This window comes from Nerophis lumbriciformis, linkage group LG20, assembly GCF_033978685.3.
Source record: "Nerophis lumbriciformis linkage group LG20, RoL_Nlum_v2.1, whole genome shotgun sequence".
Classification (NCBI taxonomy): Eukaryota; Metazoa; Chordata; class Actinopteri; order Syngnathiformes; family Syngnathidae; genus Nerophis; species Nerophis lumbriciformis.
The window spans coordinates 22,157,161-22,175,753 of record NC_084567.2 but is presented as its reverse complement, the minus strand read 5'-3'; the positions used below and the strand labels follow the sequence as shown (position 1 = coordinate 22,175,753).

The following is an 18,593-nucleotide window of genomic DNA, read 5'->3' as shown; positions in this document are numbered from 1 at the left end:
TCCTGATTTCCTCATCAAGCTGTGACCTTTAGATTCAGAGCTGTGTGTGGATCTTCTGAGATAAGGCTCACTATCTCTAAATTGAGGCCTGGATTTTCAGCCATTTTAAATAGTGACCGACAAACTGAGGAGCTAAGAATAGAGCCTCTGCTCTTTTGCATCGAGAGGAGCTAGTAAAGATCGAGTTTGCATTTAGTCGAGATGCCTCCTGGACGCCTCCTTTCCTTGAGACACATTTGATTTGTTGTGAAATTGAATCCAGGGGATTATTGTGGATATTTGATATTCAGTGGTATGCCTATAATAGGGAGTTTGAAAACATACCTTTTGCCTTTGAAACCTGGCATACATGTACAGTTAGCTCCCCAGAGCCCATCGTTGCAGATTCCATCATTTGCACAAAGCACATCTTTACGACATTGTAGTGGCGGGTAGTCCCACCTGTTGAAACAATCAGGTCTATTTTAATTAACCTGGTCCTGGTTTACTGTCCGCAAAACAACTTCAAGCATATAAATGATACCATAACACAATTACATGTACTATATAGTGTATAAGTGTACTCACTGGCATAGTGGCCCACTGTAACCCTTTGGGCATATACAGGTGTACATGTTAGTTCCGTCTTTACAGGTGGCGTCATGTTCACAAATATGGTGCTCACATTCATCCATGTCCACCTCACACAGAGGGCCGGCATATCCTGGGTGGCACAGACACTCAAAACCAGCAAAGTAGTCCTTACACTTCCCATTAAAACAAGGCTGAGATACACAATCGTCAGTATCCGTGTCGCATTGTTCTCCCTCCCAACCGGAGTCACATTCGCAATAAAACTTATTAAAGATATCGTTACAAGTTGCTCCATTTAGACAAGGGTTGGAATTACAAACAGGTGCACTACTACAACCCAAGTTAATTATTTGCTTCCCAAATAAGTGGAACTGAGACAATTGTGGAGTGTCGTAGACATCGACAAAAGGAAGAAATACTCCTCCAACCCTTACTGCACTCAAACAGCCAGTAAAGCTCTCTGCTAAGGTGAGTAAAACCCCTTTATCATTGAGAAAGTGTAAACTCCCTGTTATCTGCGGCAGGCTACTGGCATCGATAATTCCATCCACAGTGATCATCCAGGGAGAAGCGTTTTGATCTCTCGTTGTCATCGACACATTTACTCGATGCCACCTCCCATCAGCCACTTTACGTTCTCCTGTGAAGGTCACTGTCTCGGCTCTGTTGGCTACGTGAATCTCAACCCAAACAATGGAATCCAGCAGACCAATCATTAGCTGGTCAGAATCCCGGGAGGCCCTTAAGAGAACTGCATTGTCAGAACGGGTCCTTAACTCCATGTATATTGAAGACACAGGTTCAGTCAGTGAACCTCCAGAACTGAATTGTGCAGGACTGTTGTCAAACGTGGCATTGTGCAGACCTAAAAATAAGCACATGAACATCAGTAATTATTATTATTGTTGACAAATGAGAAGATATGTGTTAACATTTCTTTTAAAAACAATACTAATATTTTCAGAATGACCGAAACAATGTCAGCCCTGAGGTATATCAGGCCTTACAGATGTTGGGATGATGAAGAATATGTTGATGCAAACCTGCTAGCAAGCATCAGAACAGGTCAGTTGCCCTGTGAGAAGGCGAAGTCGATATAGTGCATCTGTCTTGTTGCAGTTCAACTCTGTTACATCAGCTGCTTAGCTCCAAAAGTCAGTACCTTCACGCCCATGAATGTGATTGTATGTCTTGGGAACCTAATGGAGGCAGGTGCCAATCAGTCTGCAATTTCTGTTGGGTGGCGTAGCTCGGTTGGTAGAGCGCCGTGCCAGCAACTTGAGGGTTCAGGTAAGATACCCGCTTCCGGCATCCAATCACTACCGTTGTGTCCTTGGGCAAGATACTTTACCCACCTGCTCCCAGTGCCACCCAGACTGGTTTAAATGTAATTTAGATAATGGTTTTCACTATCAATCAAAGTTTATTTATATAGCCCTTAATCACAAGTGTCTCAAAGGGCTGCACAAGCCACAACGACATCCTCGGCTCAGATCCCACACTATGTAAAGCGCTTTGAGTCACTAAGGAAAAGCGCCATATAAATATAATTCCTGAGCTACACAAATGAACGAATAGCCCAATACTTCTCCCAACCCCTCAGGGAAGCCTCAGAGTTTACCTTTGTGGTCTTGTTGTGGGTTACGCTTTATGCTTGTGTGGGATGTTTCAAGTTGTACTGGTGTCCAAATTGGTTACAGCTGTTTACAGAACCAGCTGTTGGCCACCACATGAATCTAGACTTACACAATCCTGAGGGACAGACAACTTCCCTGGACGAGTTGGGGCACTTATAAAATTGGCTCTGACTTTTAGGGGAACATTTTCACAAGAAGTGTCGCTAAAGGGATTGGGGCTTATCTACTTGTTTCCAAGATAGTCCATGGATTCAGGAAATTACTATGATAATTGACGGTCCCAAATTACCACCAAAAGAACCATCTTCCCACTAAAGGTCCCACGGTATCCAAAATGGGCTTATCCCTAAAAGTACCAAGAGGTCCGAAATGTGTCTAAATAGGGCAGCGTTTCTCAAAGTGTGGGGCACGCCCCACTGGTGGGGAATAGAGACATGACAGGTGGGGCGCGAAGAACGGGAGGAAATTTCACTTTAAATATTAGTTTTTTTATTATATTCTTAGATTTTTTTTTTTTTACTATGCTTTCATTTTCTATACACACTGTAAATCACTTTGTGATTCTGTCTGTGAAATCCGCTATATAAATAAATGTAAATTACTTATTTTTCCTGTAGGCTTTAAATTTCTAGGTAGGAGCGAAAGTTTGACAGACATAGCAACAGTAACTAATGGGGGCGGGGCTAAGCCGAACAAACTTGACGAGACAAGCGCAGCAAAATGAAAAGCTGTCCCACTGTCAAACGACACAGTTGCGAGACATATATGCGACATTGCAAGTGATCTTGAGGAACAACTCGTAGACAAATGAAAAGAAAGTCGTTTTGCTTTACAAGTGGACGAAGCTACTGACAGCAATAAAGACTGCCTGTTCATCGCATACGTCCGCTGTGTGAATGGCGAGTCACTGTGCGAGGATTTGCTGTTTTGCAAATACATCAAAAATAGAGCCACTGCTGATGAGCTGTTCAAGATAATGGACAGTTTCCTCAAAGAACACGACCTTAAATGGGAAAACTGTGTGGGCTTTTGCTCTGATGGCGCACAGACCATGGCAGGGTGAAGAAACGGGCTGCAGGCTCTAATAAAGAGGGTTGGACACACTGTGTCATTCACCGGGAAGCACTCGCGTCAAAGCAGCTCAGCCCCCAACTCAATGTGGTTTTAACAGATGTTGTGAGCGCGGTAAATTTTATCAAAACATGACCACTGAAAGCGCGACTGTTCTCTGCACTGTGTGAGGAAATGGGAGCTGATCATACAGCCGTGCTGTTTCACAGTGAAGCAAGGTGGCTCTCCCGGGGCAAAGTGCTGTCACTTGCCCTGTCTTGCCAAATGCATAGCTCCTCCTTTTTTTTTTGCAAAGATTGCAAAGTGGCACTTTTATTTTATTTATTTTGAACTTGATGCAAGTTATTTGATTTATTATTGAACTTGATGCAAGTTATAACACTTTTATTTGATTTATTATTGAACTTGATGCAAGTTATAACACTTTTATTTGATTTATTATTGAACTTGATGCAAGTTATAACACTTTTATTTGATTTATTATTGAACTTGATGCAAGTTATAACACTTTTATTTGATTTATTATTGAACTCGATGCAAGTTATAACACCTTTGTTTGATTTACTATTAACTTGATGCAAGTTATTTTATTTATTATTGAACTTGATGCAAGTTATACCACAGCTGCACAGTTATTTTATCTATTATTGAACTTGATGTTATTTTATGTTTTTGAGTTTGAATGTATACAACTTGATGTTACTTGATGTTCAATAAATTTGAAAATGTTAAGCTTGGCATTAGCGTTCTGCTGGGGCGATGGGGGCAGGTGGGGCTTGAAAACTCTCCCTTGTCCAAAGTGGGGGATGACAAAAAAAGTTTGAGAACCACTGAAATAGGGGCATGGGCCAGGCTAAGGTTGGACCCCTTTTGTGTCTATTTCAGATTTTAAGGGCACCCCATTTATTGTTGACTACCCTACCATCAGAATAAAGTTATAGTAACTTAGAGTTAAAATTTTAAGATGAAATCTCTGTTTCTTTATTATTTATTTCAAATCAGTGTGCTGAACTGTGAGAGTGTGTGTTCACTGATAAAGTTTACACAGCTGTTTTCACATGTGATTGGCGATCCCAATGATTTAAGTCTGCATATTAATTCCATACCAAATACCAAGGGCAATGCCTAACCTGAGATAAAACCCAATTTTCGGGGGGAAACAACACGCTGTCATAGGGACCGATGCGTGTGCTCTCTCTCACACACACACACACACACACACACACACACACACACACACACACACACACACACACACACACACACACACACACACACACACACTCACACACACACACACACACACGCATTTTCGATTGCCACTAATACCTACAGTAAAAAGACAGAACACATTCATATTAAGAGATCAATAACTTTTAGAGTTTCAGGTAGCACACAAGCTTTATAGAGCCTCAAAGTGTGCTTGGGCCCATTTAATATACAAAGTATGGCACATTTGACTGATGTGATTGTTTTGATTTGCGCTCATGTTTTCTGACACAATCGGGCCAAAGCAGGATTACACATGTGCATGCGCACAACATTGCAAAGTTAGATGACTGTAATGTGATCACTTTATTCCAGTTTTGAATGTTTCCTAACGGCCCTAAGAAGCTTTCTTTCCTCATTGTGAAGTACTTGACATGTTTACATGAACAATATTGGGAAATTAATGCTTCTACTTACATTCATACCCATCAGAGAGATCCACACACTGGCTTCCATCTAAACAAGGATCACTGACACACCAAACTCGAGTTTCACAAGTAACTCCAGTGTACTCCTTCGGACAAGAACATGTGAAGTCATTGAACGTGACCGTGCATTCTCCTCCGTTTTGACAGGGGTTCATCTGTTGAGAAAAACAAATGACAAATAAATCCTTATTTCAAAATGACAGGATGTCATTTTTTATATTTTTCCCTGTGCTTAAGTGAAAAAAGCCTCGCAATTGTGTGGATACTGGCCACACAGCATTCTACCCCTCGACTTAAATCTGCCTTCCTCCAAGATGCACACTCTGGGTGGAGCAACCCTTAAATGTGGATGTTCCTGTCATAACTGGCCTTCCGTGTATTCTCTGATCCACTTAAGTACTTTTGTTCTGACGCACCTCTGAGGCTGCAATAAATCCAGCGCCCCCAAAGGTGAAACATTATATTGCACTTGAAGTTCGGATTTGATCCTGGTACTAACGGACGTCCAACGTTATGCAGCGATTTTATCTGGACCGTGATCATTGAACTATGTGACTATTTAATAGAAAATACAAATACAATGTAATGATTTCCCAATATATTTTTAGACAGTTGGACCGTTTTAGACATCAAACTGTCAGCTGCCAAGCTCACCCTTACAAGCACACACACACACAGCTGTCCAAGCCCATCCTGGCATATCACGACTTCACTAACATTCGTATGAAACACAACTTTTAACATCCCAAACAGCGCCAGGACCTTTATAATAACAAGTAAATAACATTTCATCAATAAAGTTAAATCCGGCCGGGGGAAGACGCTGCATAGTGCATACACAGATTACATCACCATGACAACACACATTAACGTGACAACACTGCCTTTATTGATATGATCTTTTAAAATTCAAAACGTTATCTTTTCATTGATTTTAATGACATTCACAAGTGTTAATAAAACTCAATTTTCCTTGCTTTGTACACACTTCCAAAAAAGGTGTCATGGCAAAGTCTGCCTCATTGGTAACGAGCTCGCCTTTATTCCAGACTTAAGCACTTTTGCCTAATTTATGCAAAGTGGGCCGTGTGCGCAGGCTGGATAGGAGAATACAAATAAGAGAAATGTGCGTAATTTCGAGCACGTGAAAAACACTTAAACTCAAACGGGCCAATAGGGCCCTAAATGATCAATTAAAAGTTTGTTAAAGGATAAAGTGAACATTTTCACCTACAATTTCATATTGGGTAGTATGTATTTTAGTAGCATCTTTTTCCTGAATCTCAATTTTTCGCGCAGAAGTTGAGGGTATTAGTCAATATGTCTGTCGACTGTGTTGTGGCAGGCTGTAGCAATACAACTAAAGGAGTGGTCAGCCCGCATACATTTGCAAATGATCAGAATATGAGGACTGTATGGACCTCTGTATTTAAGTTGACTCACGCAAAATGGGACCGACCGAGTGAGAGGAGTGTAATTTGCAACGATTTCTCATTGATTCTGACTTAGAAGAAAAAGGGTCTTGGTCGGAGATCGAATAGAACAAAATTATAAGACTCAAGCCAAATTAGTCCCCGAAACTCAAGAGCATCCTTGAAGGGAGAAAGACTGAGTCAGAACATGAGGAAAAAAGAAAAATAGAAAGTAAGTAGTATAAGCAGTATTCTATTTTGTGTCCTCTACTACTAATTAGGGATGTCCGATAATGGCTTTTTGCCGATATCCGATATTCCGATATTGTCCAACTCTTTAATTACCGATACCGATATCAACCGATACATCCAGTCGTGGAATTAACACATTATTATGCCTAATTTGGACAACCAGGTATGGTGAAGATAGGGTACTTTTTAAAAAAATTAATGAAATAAGATAAATAAATTTAAAAAAAATTCTTGAATAAAACAAATAAAATAAAACAATATAAAAACAGTTACATAGAAACAAGTAATTAATGAAAATTAGTAAAATTAACTGTTAACGGTTAGTACTATTAGTGGACCAGCAGCACCATACCATACCATACCATACCAACTTTATTTATAAAGCCCTTTAAAAACAAGCACAGTTGAAAAACAAAGGGCTGTACACCACAAAGAAATGAAGGCAAAGGACAGACTAAAAAATAACATTTAAAACAGAAATAAAATTACACATTTAAAAAGCAAATATAAATTACCCTAAGAACAGTTTGTTAAATAAAAACAGTTTAAAAGTTAAAAACAGTTCAAAAAGTTAAAAGCTAAAAACAGTTCAAAGTCTCATGCTGGGTTAAAAGCCAGTGAATAAAAATGGGTTTTAAGAAGGGTCTTAAAAATAGCCAAAGAAGGGGCCTGTCTCACATGGAGAGGGAGATCGTTCCAGACTTTGGGACCCGCAACAGAGAAAGCTCTGTCCCCTCTGAGCTTGCGCTTTGTTTTGGGTACCTCCAGGATCAGCTGATCAGCTGACCTGAGGGACCGGGTGGGGGCATAGAGGTGGAGCAGCTCAGAGAGGTACGGTGGGGCAAGACCATGTAAGGATTTAAAAACAAGTAAGATCATTTTAAAATGGACTCTAAAAGACACAGGCAGCCAGTGGAGGGAGGCTAAAACAGGAGTAATGTGCTCTCTTTTTCTTGTGTTAGTTAAAAGTCGGGCAGCTGCATTTTGGACCAGCTGCAGACGTGAGAGGGAGGATTGATTTATTCCAAAATACAAAGAGTTACAGTAATCCAGCCGAGATGTGATAAAGGCATGGATTACTGTCTCTAACTGTTGCCTAGAAAGAAGGTTTTTAACCTTGGCCAGCTGACGTAAATAAAAAAAGCTGGCTTTCACCACTGTGCCAATCTGACGGTCTAATTTAAAATCACAGTCAATACGAAAGCCCAGGTTGGTGACCATGGGCTTAACGTGCAAAGCCAAAGGGCCAAAGTCAACAGGGGGGAGCTCACAGGTACCACTAGGTCCAAACACTATTACTTCTGTCTTCTTGTCATTGAAATTTAAGAAGTTTAGGGCCATCCAGGCCTTGATATCATCAAGACAGGCAAGTAATGGCTGTATTGAAGAGGCATGATTTCTCTTTAACGGAAAATACATTTGTATGTCATCAGCATAACAATGAAAAGAAATATCATGCTTTCTTAGGATTGAGCCCAGGGGAAGTAAATAAATAGAAAAGAGAAGTGGTCCCAAAACTGAGCCCTGTGGGACCCCACATGTCAAGGGAGCAACAGAGGATTCAGATCCAGCAACATTTACAGAGAAGGTCCTGTTAGTCAAATATGACTTCAGCCAACTCAAAGCAGTACCACAGATTCCCACTTGATGCTGTAGGCGGCTAATTAAAATATTATGGTCCACCGTATCAAATGCTGCTGTTAGATCCAGTAAAACTAAAATCACATGATCACCTAAATCATGTGTGCTTACGGACTGTATCCCTTGCAGACTGTATTGATATATATTGATATATAATGTAGGAACCAGAATATTAATATTCATAACAGAAAGAAACGTAAAACCCCTTGATGTGTGAATGAGTGTAAATGGGGGAGGGAGGTTTTTTGGGTTGGTGCACTAATTGTAAGTGTATATTGTGTTTTTTATGTTGATTTACTAAAAAAAACAAAAAAACGATACCGATAGTAAAAAAAACGATACCGATAATTTCTGATATTACATTTTAATGCATTTATCGGCAGGCCGATATTATCGGACATCCCTACAACTAATGTTTGCTTCCAGATGCTTGGGGAAATGCTGCTGAGGAAACACAAGCTAGGGAGATGGAAGAGCAGGGAAGTCCGGAAATGGCGATTGTTTTTAATTTATGTTTTGCTCATATTGTTCACCATATCGGTTTTGAAGTAATCATCACACAGACGATAGAAATATGCAATTAGGTGATCAAAATAATAGTTTTTCATTCCTTTATTCACACCGTCTTTGCGGGGAAATGGGCTCCAATTCTGTAGATGAGGGGGAGGCATATCAAATCTGGCAATCAAGCATCAACTGAAACATTATTTTTCTTGGTAAGTAAAACATGAAAAAGCTCTTCCCACCTTGCAAGTATCGTCACTGATGCATCCTCTCTTTACATTTTCAGCACCACTTGATGAATACATTTCCTCTTCATCATCGTTGCTCCATACGTCTAACTCCAAATGCACTGAATCTAAACGGACGTCCTGCAGGCAGCCTTTGTAATGTCCGCCCCAAGGCTTAGAGTCCCAGTCTTCAGGAAGTCCACCCAGGTAAGCCTGATCCCCTTCGTTAATGACCACCTCAGGTATGGCCCCTACGCTGTAACGAAGACTTGCATGCTCAAAGACCACTTGTCTTTGCTGGATCTCCACCAGAAGGAAGTGCTTCTCGCCACTCGCCAAAAATATGGGAGCGGTTAGTGGGGCGCCGTTAGGTAGAGAGCTGATCAAAAGCCTGCCCATATTTAAATAAACTGAGAAGTATACTTCTCCTGAGGGGGTTCTCAGCTGAAAGATTAGTCCTTCCAGCTTTAGAGACCTCAAGAAAAAGGACACTTGAAAGTTCCTCCCATGGCTCCTGCCAATTTTATATGAGCTATAACTCCAACTGTCCTCGTGACCGTATGTCCACGACTGCAATTCTGTCAAGAAGTATGAGCAGTTTGAAAATAGCAACAATGTTATAAAGACAACAACATATACAAATTCCTCTGTTAGAGCTGAGTGCAAATAAAATATGTATAGAATCCTTACTTGTTTGTGGGGGTGTAACAGTACACTATAATGTTTATTTTGGATTTAAAGTCACGGTTTCTTTCATTTTGGGCAGAGCAAGGGAACGAAATACAAAACCTAAAACTGCTTAGCTTTTGTGTTTCATGATTTTTTAAATGAAACATAGAATTGCTGTCAGGTAAATTCTCCAATACATTTTTTTCAGCAGAGGGCCGATATATACAGATGAAAGGAATAATACATAAATGAATTGTTGTACACTAACACAATGTGGGTTAATATATGTTGAGATATATGAACACAGGCATCGATACCTTAGCTTTGTGTTTTCGGTGAACAACAAATTACGGTAATACCTAATAATATGTTTTATCAACAGCGCAAATTTAAAACAAGTGGGTTGAAAATGTCCGCAACAAGGTACATTTTTTTGGTAAAGTACAAGGATGCTACAGTAAGAGTTTATAGAGTGTAAATTATTATTAACGTATATGTGGTCAAGTTTATTATTTAGTTGCAGTTTGTAGTCCAGTGGTATATGAGTATATGAACACTGAAATAAGGGGAATTACATTTTTTTCAATTGATTTTTTTTTTTTCGTTTCAGAGGTAAGTCAAACTTACTTCTAAATGAAGTTACAATTGTAACTTACTATCATGTTTAGTCTCCTCCATCTTGCAATCTATCAGACATGAAGTGCCTGTTACTTCAGTAGTAACAAAAATAATTACTGAAGATTGATACCGGGAGAGTATTTTGAGGTCATGGTAAGGTAGACATACTAATATTATTATTAAAGACCGCTAAGAAAAAAATATATATATCAGTCCATCCATCCATCCATTTTCTACCGCTTATTCCCCAGGGGGTGCTGGAGCCTATCTCAATAAGAAAAAAACATTGATTTTATATTAGTTGTTTTGATTAAAAAATTAATAAATAACAAAGAGAAACATGCATTATTTAGTTTTTACATTATTAAACAAAAAATATGAGCTATACCCCACTGAGAACCACAGGGTCCCCAAAACTAATACAAAAATGTAGTCCAAGGAGGACGCTGGTTCTCTGGACGATAACTTCAATTATTAATATAGCGTGAACATGTAAGAAAGAAATAATTTTTTAGCCCCCCCCCCCCCCCCCCCAACAAAAAGGAAATGAATACAATTTTAAACCTGTCAGATATTTCATATTTCTTAGTTATACTTACATTTTACATTTATTTAAAATAAGTAGATTAATAATTGTTATATGAGCTACAGTATATTACCTACAATAAGTAAAATAATATGCCAACAAGATCTGAAATGGCAAATTATTTTAATTTCAAGAAATATGTGTCAAATTTTAGTACACAATATTTTACAATAAGCAAAATTAGCTCAAAAAGGTTCATTATGTTTTCTTGTTCATAAGAAGGATAAGCAAATTGCTCTAACAGAAAGTGCCTTGTGAGAAAAATAACTTCATAATATTTACTTTGTATTTGCATTGACTTTATAATTATAATTATATTAATATAATTAAAATACATTTTCATATGCCGTGTTTGTTTTTTACTTGTGGGATTGCATCTAAATTATCATAAGATTTTATTTCCTATCAATCATTCACTTTTGTACCTTTATGCTAATAGAAAATGTTAAGTCAATAAACTACTGATTCAAACTTCCACATCAACTGTGGCAATAATTATCTCTCACTTTCAGTCCAATATTAATTTACTGTATTACTTTTCTTTAAAAACATAAACACGCATTAGGGCAGCACGGTGAAACAGGGGTTAGTGCATGTGCCTCACAATACGAAGGTCCTGAGTAGTCCTGAGTTCAATCCCGGGCTCTGGATCTTTCTGTGTGGAGTTTGCATATTCTCCCCGTGACTGCGTGGGTTCCCTCCGGGTACTCCGGCTTCCTCCCACCTCCAAAAACATGCACCTGGGGATAGGCTGATGGCCAACATTAAATTGGCCCTAGAGTGTGAATGTTGTCTGTCTATCTGTGTTGGCCCTGCGAGGTGGCGACTTGTCCAAGGTGTACACCGCCTTCCGCCCGAATGCAGCTGAGATAGGCTCCAGCACCCCCTGCGACCCCAAAAGGGACAAGCGGTAGAAAATGGATGGATGCAAACACGCATTAACACTTTCAGTTTCAGGTAGTTAAAAAAAGACAACCTTTTTCGTCACCAGTTGCTATGATGAATTGTAGAATCAGTGCTCCATTGACCGTGACGTTTTACAAAAAAATATATTTCTGAATCCATGTACTGTTACACCCCACCTGTTGTCATGTAGCTTTCTGAAAGGATATGAAGTGCACGAGTTGTTACCTTCCCTGCAGCTTTCACTGTAAAACGGACGGTGGCAGTCACAGTGGTAGCTGGTCCACAGGTCGACACAGCGTCCACGTCCATAACAGGGGTCTGGCTTACACCACTCAGTTTTACTACATCCAAAATATTGGCCTTGATTCTCTTGAAATGTTTGAGGAAGAACAGCTTCAGAGTCAATGATCAGGTCTTCCATGCATCCGATGAAGTTTTTTTCACTCCTGGAGTTCTGTAACATTTCCTCTGGTGCTCCACCTACATATACATGAAGAAGGCTTTCCAAAGTCTGGAAAGGTGATTCATCTTGAGCTTGGCACCCATCTTTGTTACAGCCATGTCCTTTCAGAGTCAAACGTAGACCTTTGTTGTTCTCAAACACATGAACATCTCTCCAATCTCCATCGCTGACAAAGGCAGGAAAGGTCATTTTCTTTTCGGAGCCATCAGAAAAAGCTTTTGCTTGAAAAGAACCATTCACAATCTCTAATAGGATGAAGTTGTCCACATCTCCTCTATAGATGATTAACATATCTGGTAAAGTTGTCTGAAAGCGCAACTCTATTGCAAAACCAAAACCATTACCATTTTCAACCATCTGGATCTTCTTTTGAGGAACCGCAACTGGAATAAATCCAGGAGACGAGAAAGAGAACGTGGTTTGCGTCGAACACTGCTCATCATAAAAGCCCGGAGAGCACAAGCAAGTGTGGCCATGTCCTACACCATCAAACCATGGAGAGCAGGTGGCTCCATTTTGGCATTCGTGGTGGAAACAACCGTAGAGCTTGACGCTGCAGTCATTGCCTCCCCATGGAAGATGACCCACCTTTGCCTCAGGACAGTGACAGATGTAGGAAGCAGTGTCATCTTCACACCAACCACCATTCTGACATGGTTGGCTTTCACATTCATCTATATTCACTTCACAAAGAAAACCTAAAGGGAAGACATGAATGTGATCAGAGGCACAATAATATAAATCTACTGTACTATCTATGGATCTGAATTGGGCCAAAAGCTTTATATTGAACAAAAACTAGGAAACTGAAAGAACAAGATTTGATGTTGAATCTTGAAAAATACCTCATGTTGAATATAATTGATATCGCTTGAACTTGAATATAAATTAAATTAAGTTCCTTGCAGTACACTTTCCCAAAAGTTTCACTGTGTATTTGAAAACCTAAAAAAACATTTACACATATCCTGTTGATGTTATGCTGCTGATTTCGATACAATCATCCATAAATGATAGAGGATCCTTTTCAAGTCTTGTGTATGGGGGCCCAGAATTTAGTGTTACAACCATGCCTTTTGGTATCAACACTACCGTCTTCTTCTAACGTATGCCTGCCAGTGGTTGCTTACCAGCAGCAAATCAGCAACAGAACAGCACAGCAGTTTTTGTTGTATTTACGTCTCTCTAGACGCATATTATTCTACTTGCTACATTATTGTTGTTAGCTTCTTACCAGTTTCTACTGTAATGTGCTTCCATCTACACTTCTTAAACTTTACTAAGCACTCATTCCTTGTGTTTTTATAAGCTATTCCAACGGCTGGCTTAGATTTTTTGTGTTCCTGTTCCAACTCACGCTTCCTCTGTTAGTATCATGTTTAGTCTCGTCCTACAGTCCTTCAGTGATGATAGTACTTGTAAGAAATGTTATTTATTTGCCGCAATTGGGGGGGGGGGGGGGTGATGTGTGAGGGAGCAGGGTTGGGGTGGGGGCGGGGTTTGGTGGTAGCAGGGGTGTATAATGTAGCCCGGAAGAGTCAGGGCTGCATGGGATTCTGGGTATTTGTTCTGTTGTGTTTATGTTGTGTTAAGGTACAGATGTTCTCCCGAAATGTGTTTGTCATTCTTGTTTGGTTTTGGTTCAAAGTGTGGCGCATTATTAGTAAGAGTGTTAAAGTTGTTTTATATGGCCACCGTCAGTGTAACCTGTGTGGCTGTTGAGCAAGTATGCATTGCTGTCACTTACGTGTGCAAGCAGAAAATGCATATAACAAGAAACTGGGCTGGCACACTGTTTGTACTGATTGTAGAGGGTGCTAAATGCTGTACCATCATGGCACGCCCTTGTTATTATTGTAAGGGTGAAAATCTGAGAATATTAATCCCGGTAGTATTCTGCGAGAGGCACTGAGATCCGGAAGTCTCCCGGGGAAATCGGGGGGATCTGCAAGTATGCAGCTGAGCCGCATCAGAGTGATCAAAGAGCCGCATGCGGCTTCGGAGCCGCGGGTTGCCGACCCCTGCCCTAGGGCTTTGCTGACGCGCCGTAGGGCATTGGTCCAATAGAGACACTCAGATCACTACACTAATAGACTCTCGATTAGACGATTGCTTTATTAACTCCACTTTTGTCAAAAATGGCTATTTCTGCTGAATTACCATCTTATAAGGTAGTTCCTCCTATGGATGTGCGTCACAAGGCTAGTGTTGAATTTCATATTAACAATGGTTCCCTCCACTTTTCCAGTAATCATCATGAGACCATACTTTTTTTTGTGATTTCCTCTCGGTCTGCACCTGTAGTTCTAGGGTTTAGGTGGCTACGTAAACATAATCCCTATATTGATTGAATCTGTTTTGTCATTCACACTGCCTCATATCTGCATTTCTGGCCACATCATCTCGCATTGTCACACCAGAAGAGATTAATATTTCACTCCGTTCCGTCCTCCAATTATGATCTTCGGGGGATTTTTTTTAGCGAAAATAGGGCTTGCTTACTTCCACCTCAACATTGTATTGGTCTCGTGCCGGGCGCCATGTTACCATCTTTACACCTTTACAAGCTGTCTTATCAGGAGGAGTGTATTATAGGAGTATTTTTCTTACCGCTCGCTTCAGCCGTAATTTGCGGACATTTTTTTAAATCTAGAATATAAACATTCTGTTTATAGATTATTGCGCCCGCAACAACATCACTGTTAAAAATAAATATTCTATACATTTATTAGATAAGATTTTTTACAAAAGTTAACCAAACTTTTCCAGATTTGAAAGGGAGTTGAATGGAAGACAGCCTTTCACACCCCTCTCAAACACTTTGAGAGGGGTGCCCTTTGGTCTCACTCATACCCCCACTGTTCTCCAAGAGCTTAAAAATGACGTGCTCTGTTATACACTTGGACAGTTTGTGTTTGTCTATCCCCCCACCCCCCCACCCCCCCATATTGGAGAAGCACATCCAGCACATCTGGTTAGGTCTGCAGAGGCCCTTAGATAAAAGGCTTTTTGTTAAGGTCGGGAAGTGTTCTTATTACTCCACATCTGTTTCATTTTTGGGTTTGTAGTGGAGGATGGGCAACTGAGAACCGATCAAAATAAGATCCAGGCTGTGGTCGAGTGGCCGCCTCTTACAACCAGGAAGCAGCTTCAAAGGTTTCTTGACTTCAATAATTTTTATAAATTCTTTATTCTGAATTTGAGCCGAGTCGCTGAACCCTTAACAAGGCTCACAGCATCTAAAGCTACATTTACGTAAACCCAATGGTGGGCCGTCAGGGCCAGCAAGGACTTCTCTGCTGGACTAACATAAATCATGATCATAAATTGAGAAAAGTTAATTTAATTTGATTTACTTTACCTAAATATATACAATTATTCATCATATTTTCTTTATGTCATATTAAGCTTCAGTGTTGCTGTTTTTACGTTAGAGCTTTTATCCAATCAGAATTCAGCTAACTTGTTTTGCAAGCACTGTATGAACCTGCTGGAGGCATTCTGAATCAGTTTTTATTCGAATCATCTCAAGGCCATCACACGACAAATTACATTTGAAAGTTGGCTAAACTCTCACCTGAAAATCCAACAGGACAGGTACATGCGAAACTGTTGTCTTGATCGTGACAAGTGGCTCCATTCTGGCAGGGCTCAGAATCACACTCATCAATGTTGACGGTGCAGTTCTCTCCTGGATTTTTAAATAAACACGGTGACTTAGAACTGAAAGGAATATATCTTTTTTTTTTTTTTTTATGTTTGGTCTACCTGCAAACCCTGACGAACAATGGCAAATGTATCCAGCTACACTTGCATAGCTTAGTTCCCAGTCTAGTTCCCAGTGGGTGAGTTTGGAACGCTCATAACATTCTCCATCATGTTCACAGGGATGTTCAGCACACTCATCAATGTCCATCTCACAGTTTGTGCCTGTGTAACCTGGAGGGAACAGAACAAATAGAGTTAGGTGTTACTTCAAATGTATTCTATCTTTTGAGGAGTGAAATCATATTGAATCCCAGAGATGCTGGCCTTCTTACGCATACAGGTAAACATGCTAATATTAGCATGCAAGGTTTTTGGCAAAAATTTGCAGGTGTACACCTTAGAGTCAAATATTTTGTTACTCAGCGAATGCTAACACACTCACTCGCACCATACATGCCAACCTTGAGACCTCCGAATTCGGGGTCTCAAGGGGTGGGCGGGGGCGGGGGAGGAGTATATTTATAGCTAGAATTCACTGAAATTTAAGTATTTCTTATATATATATATATATATATATATATAGGAACAATCACAAGGCTTCTTTCAGGAACAAAAACCTGCGAAATACCACAGAACTCAGCAAACACATTTGGGACCTCAAAGACAATAATGTTGAATATTCAATAACATGGCAAATTCTTGCATCCAGCACACCTTACAATAGTGGTAATAAAAGATGCAACCTATGCTTGAAAGAGAAACTGTTTATTATTTACCGTCCAGACCTGTCATCCCTCAACAAGCGCAGCGAAATTGTAACAGCATGCCGCCATAGACGGAAACACCTCCTAGGTAACACATGAGCCAATCACCACGCCCCTACGCCAGCCTGTACCCACCCACTCTGTGCCCTATATAAACCATGGTATGCGAATGCTCCCATTAAAATCTCCTGATGATTGAGGGTACCCCCCCTCATGAAACAGGCCTGTGGAGATGAAATAGTCTTGTGATTTTTTTCCCACACATACATATATTGCGCTCTACTACGGTATCGAGCACTATTTTTTGGATAACCTTATTAAGACATATACTACGCTCCAAATTGACATTTGTTGAGCACTGTACGACGATCAGAAATGGAAAAATTCAACATCGACTACTCCACGAAGAACATTCCCATACCCGCGCAGAATGACTACAAGCTAAGGATCATAGAAAAGACGGAACACTTCCTAAGAAGGATGCGGTGGAAAGCACATTTTTTCCTCCACCCTGAAACAAAAGGAACGCAAAAGAAAACTTACGGATTCAAATCTACCAAGAACCCACCCACAGTTGAGGAACTAAAGGATTTTGAGAACGACATGCTCAAAATGATACAATCAGTCAAATTCAAGCCAATCCGCAACCCACTCCTCACCAAGCTGAAAAATGACAAGGAGCGCATCAAGAAAGTAAACAACCTCATCATAGCTGCCGATAAAACCACAAACTTCTACAGAATGGACATACCAGAACACCACACCTTACTGGACAGAAGCATCACCAAATCATACAAAAAAGCGCAACCCAACACCTTACAGAACATCCACCTGGAAAATAAAAGGATCGCGGCTGAACTGGACATTGAGGACAGGGTGGACGCCACAGCCAACAAGGAAGCCTTCATCACATTGAAGGACCACAAACCCAACTTCGCAAATAACCCAACATGCCGACTAATAAACCCAACTAAATCTGAAATAGGAAAAATCAGCAAAATAATCCTGGACAGAGTCAACACAAAAATCAAGGACAAAACACCACTCAACCAATGGAGAAATACAGCAGCAGTAATCAAATGGTTCAACAACATCCAAGACAAACAACAGCACAACTTTATCTCCTTTGATATCGAGGAATTTTACCCTTCCATCACGCAAGACCTACTGACTCAAGCACTAGACTTCGCCTCAGACTACGACTCAATCACAGGCAACGAAAGAAACATTATCATCCACGTAAAAAACTCCATTCTCCTCCACAACAGTACACCATGGCAAAAAAAAGAACAATGCAACATTTGACGTCACTATGGGAAGTTTTGACGGAGCAGAAACGTGTGAACTCGTTGGGAGTTTCCTCCTCTCCCAGCTCGCTAGCCTCAATCTGAACCTTGGTATTTACCGTGATGACGGACTGGCAGTGTGTCGCGCCTCGCCAAGGAGCAGCGAGAATACCAAGAAGCGCATATGCCAAATTTTCAAAGAGAACGGCCTACGGATCACGATTGAAGCCAACAAGCAAACCGTCAACTTCCTTGACGTCACTTTCAACCTGAGAAATAACAGCTACCAACCATTCACGAAACCCAACACAACACTCCAATACGTGCACCATGACAGCAACCACCCACCCACCACCACGAAAAGAATACCTACCGGAATCAATAAAAGGCTATCGATGCTGTCATCTAGCAAAGCTGAATTTGACCAAGCAACCCCCCCGTACCAAAAATCCCTTGATGAAAGCGGATACAATTTCACCTTCACCTATGAACCCACGCCAGGAAACCAGCCAAAAAAGAACAGAAAACGAAACGACATCATCTGGTACAACCCCCCATACAGCAAAAACGTCTCAACTA

General features: G+C 40.5%; 1 protein-coding gene across 1 annotated transcript in view; it reads right to left on the bottom strand.

Moving 5' to 3' along the window:
* The window catches only part of crb2a (crumbs cell polarity complex component 2a), a 74,082-nt gene that overhangs the window by 9,201 nt on the left and 46,288 nt on the right, over positions 1–18,593 (bottom strand). The window contains exons 5-11 of the mRNA XM_061980585.1: positions 16,025–16,195; positions 15,834–15,947; positions 12,019–12,954; positions 9,030–9,592; positions 4,968–5,133; positions 568–1,438; positions 325–441 (exon numbers count right to left, since the gene is read on the bottom strand). Of these exons, the coding sequence (XP_061836569.1) occupies positions 325–441; positions 568–1,438; positions 4,968–5,133; positions 9,030–9,592; positions 12,019–12,954; positions 15,834–15,947; positions 16,025–16,195 (2,938 nt within the window). The remainder of the gene's footprint in view (positions 1–324; positions 442–567; positions 1,439–4,967; positions 5,134–9,029; positions 9,593–12,018; positions 12,955–15,833; positions 15,948–16,024; positions 16,196–18,593) is intronic.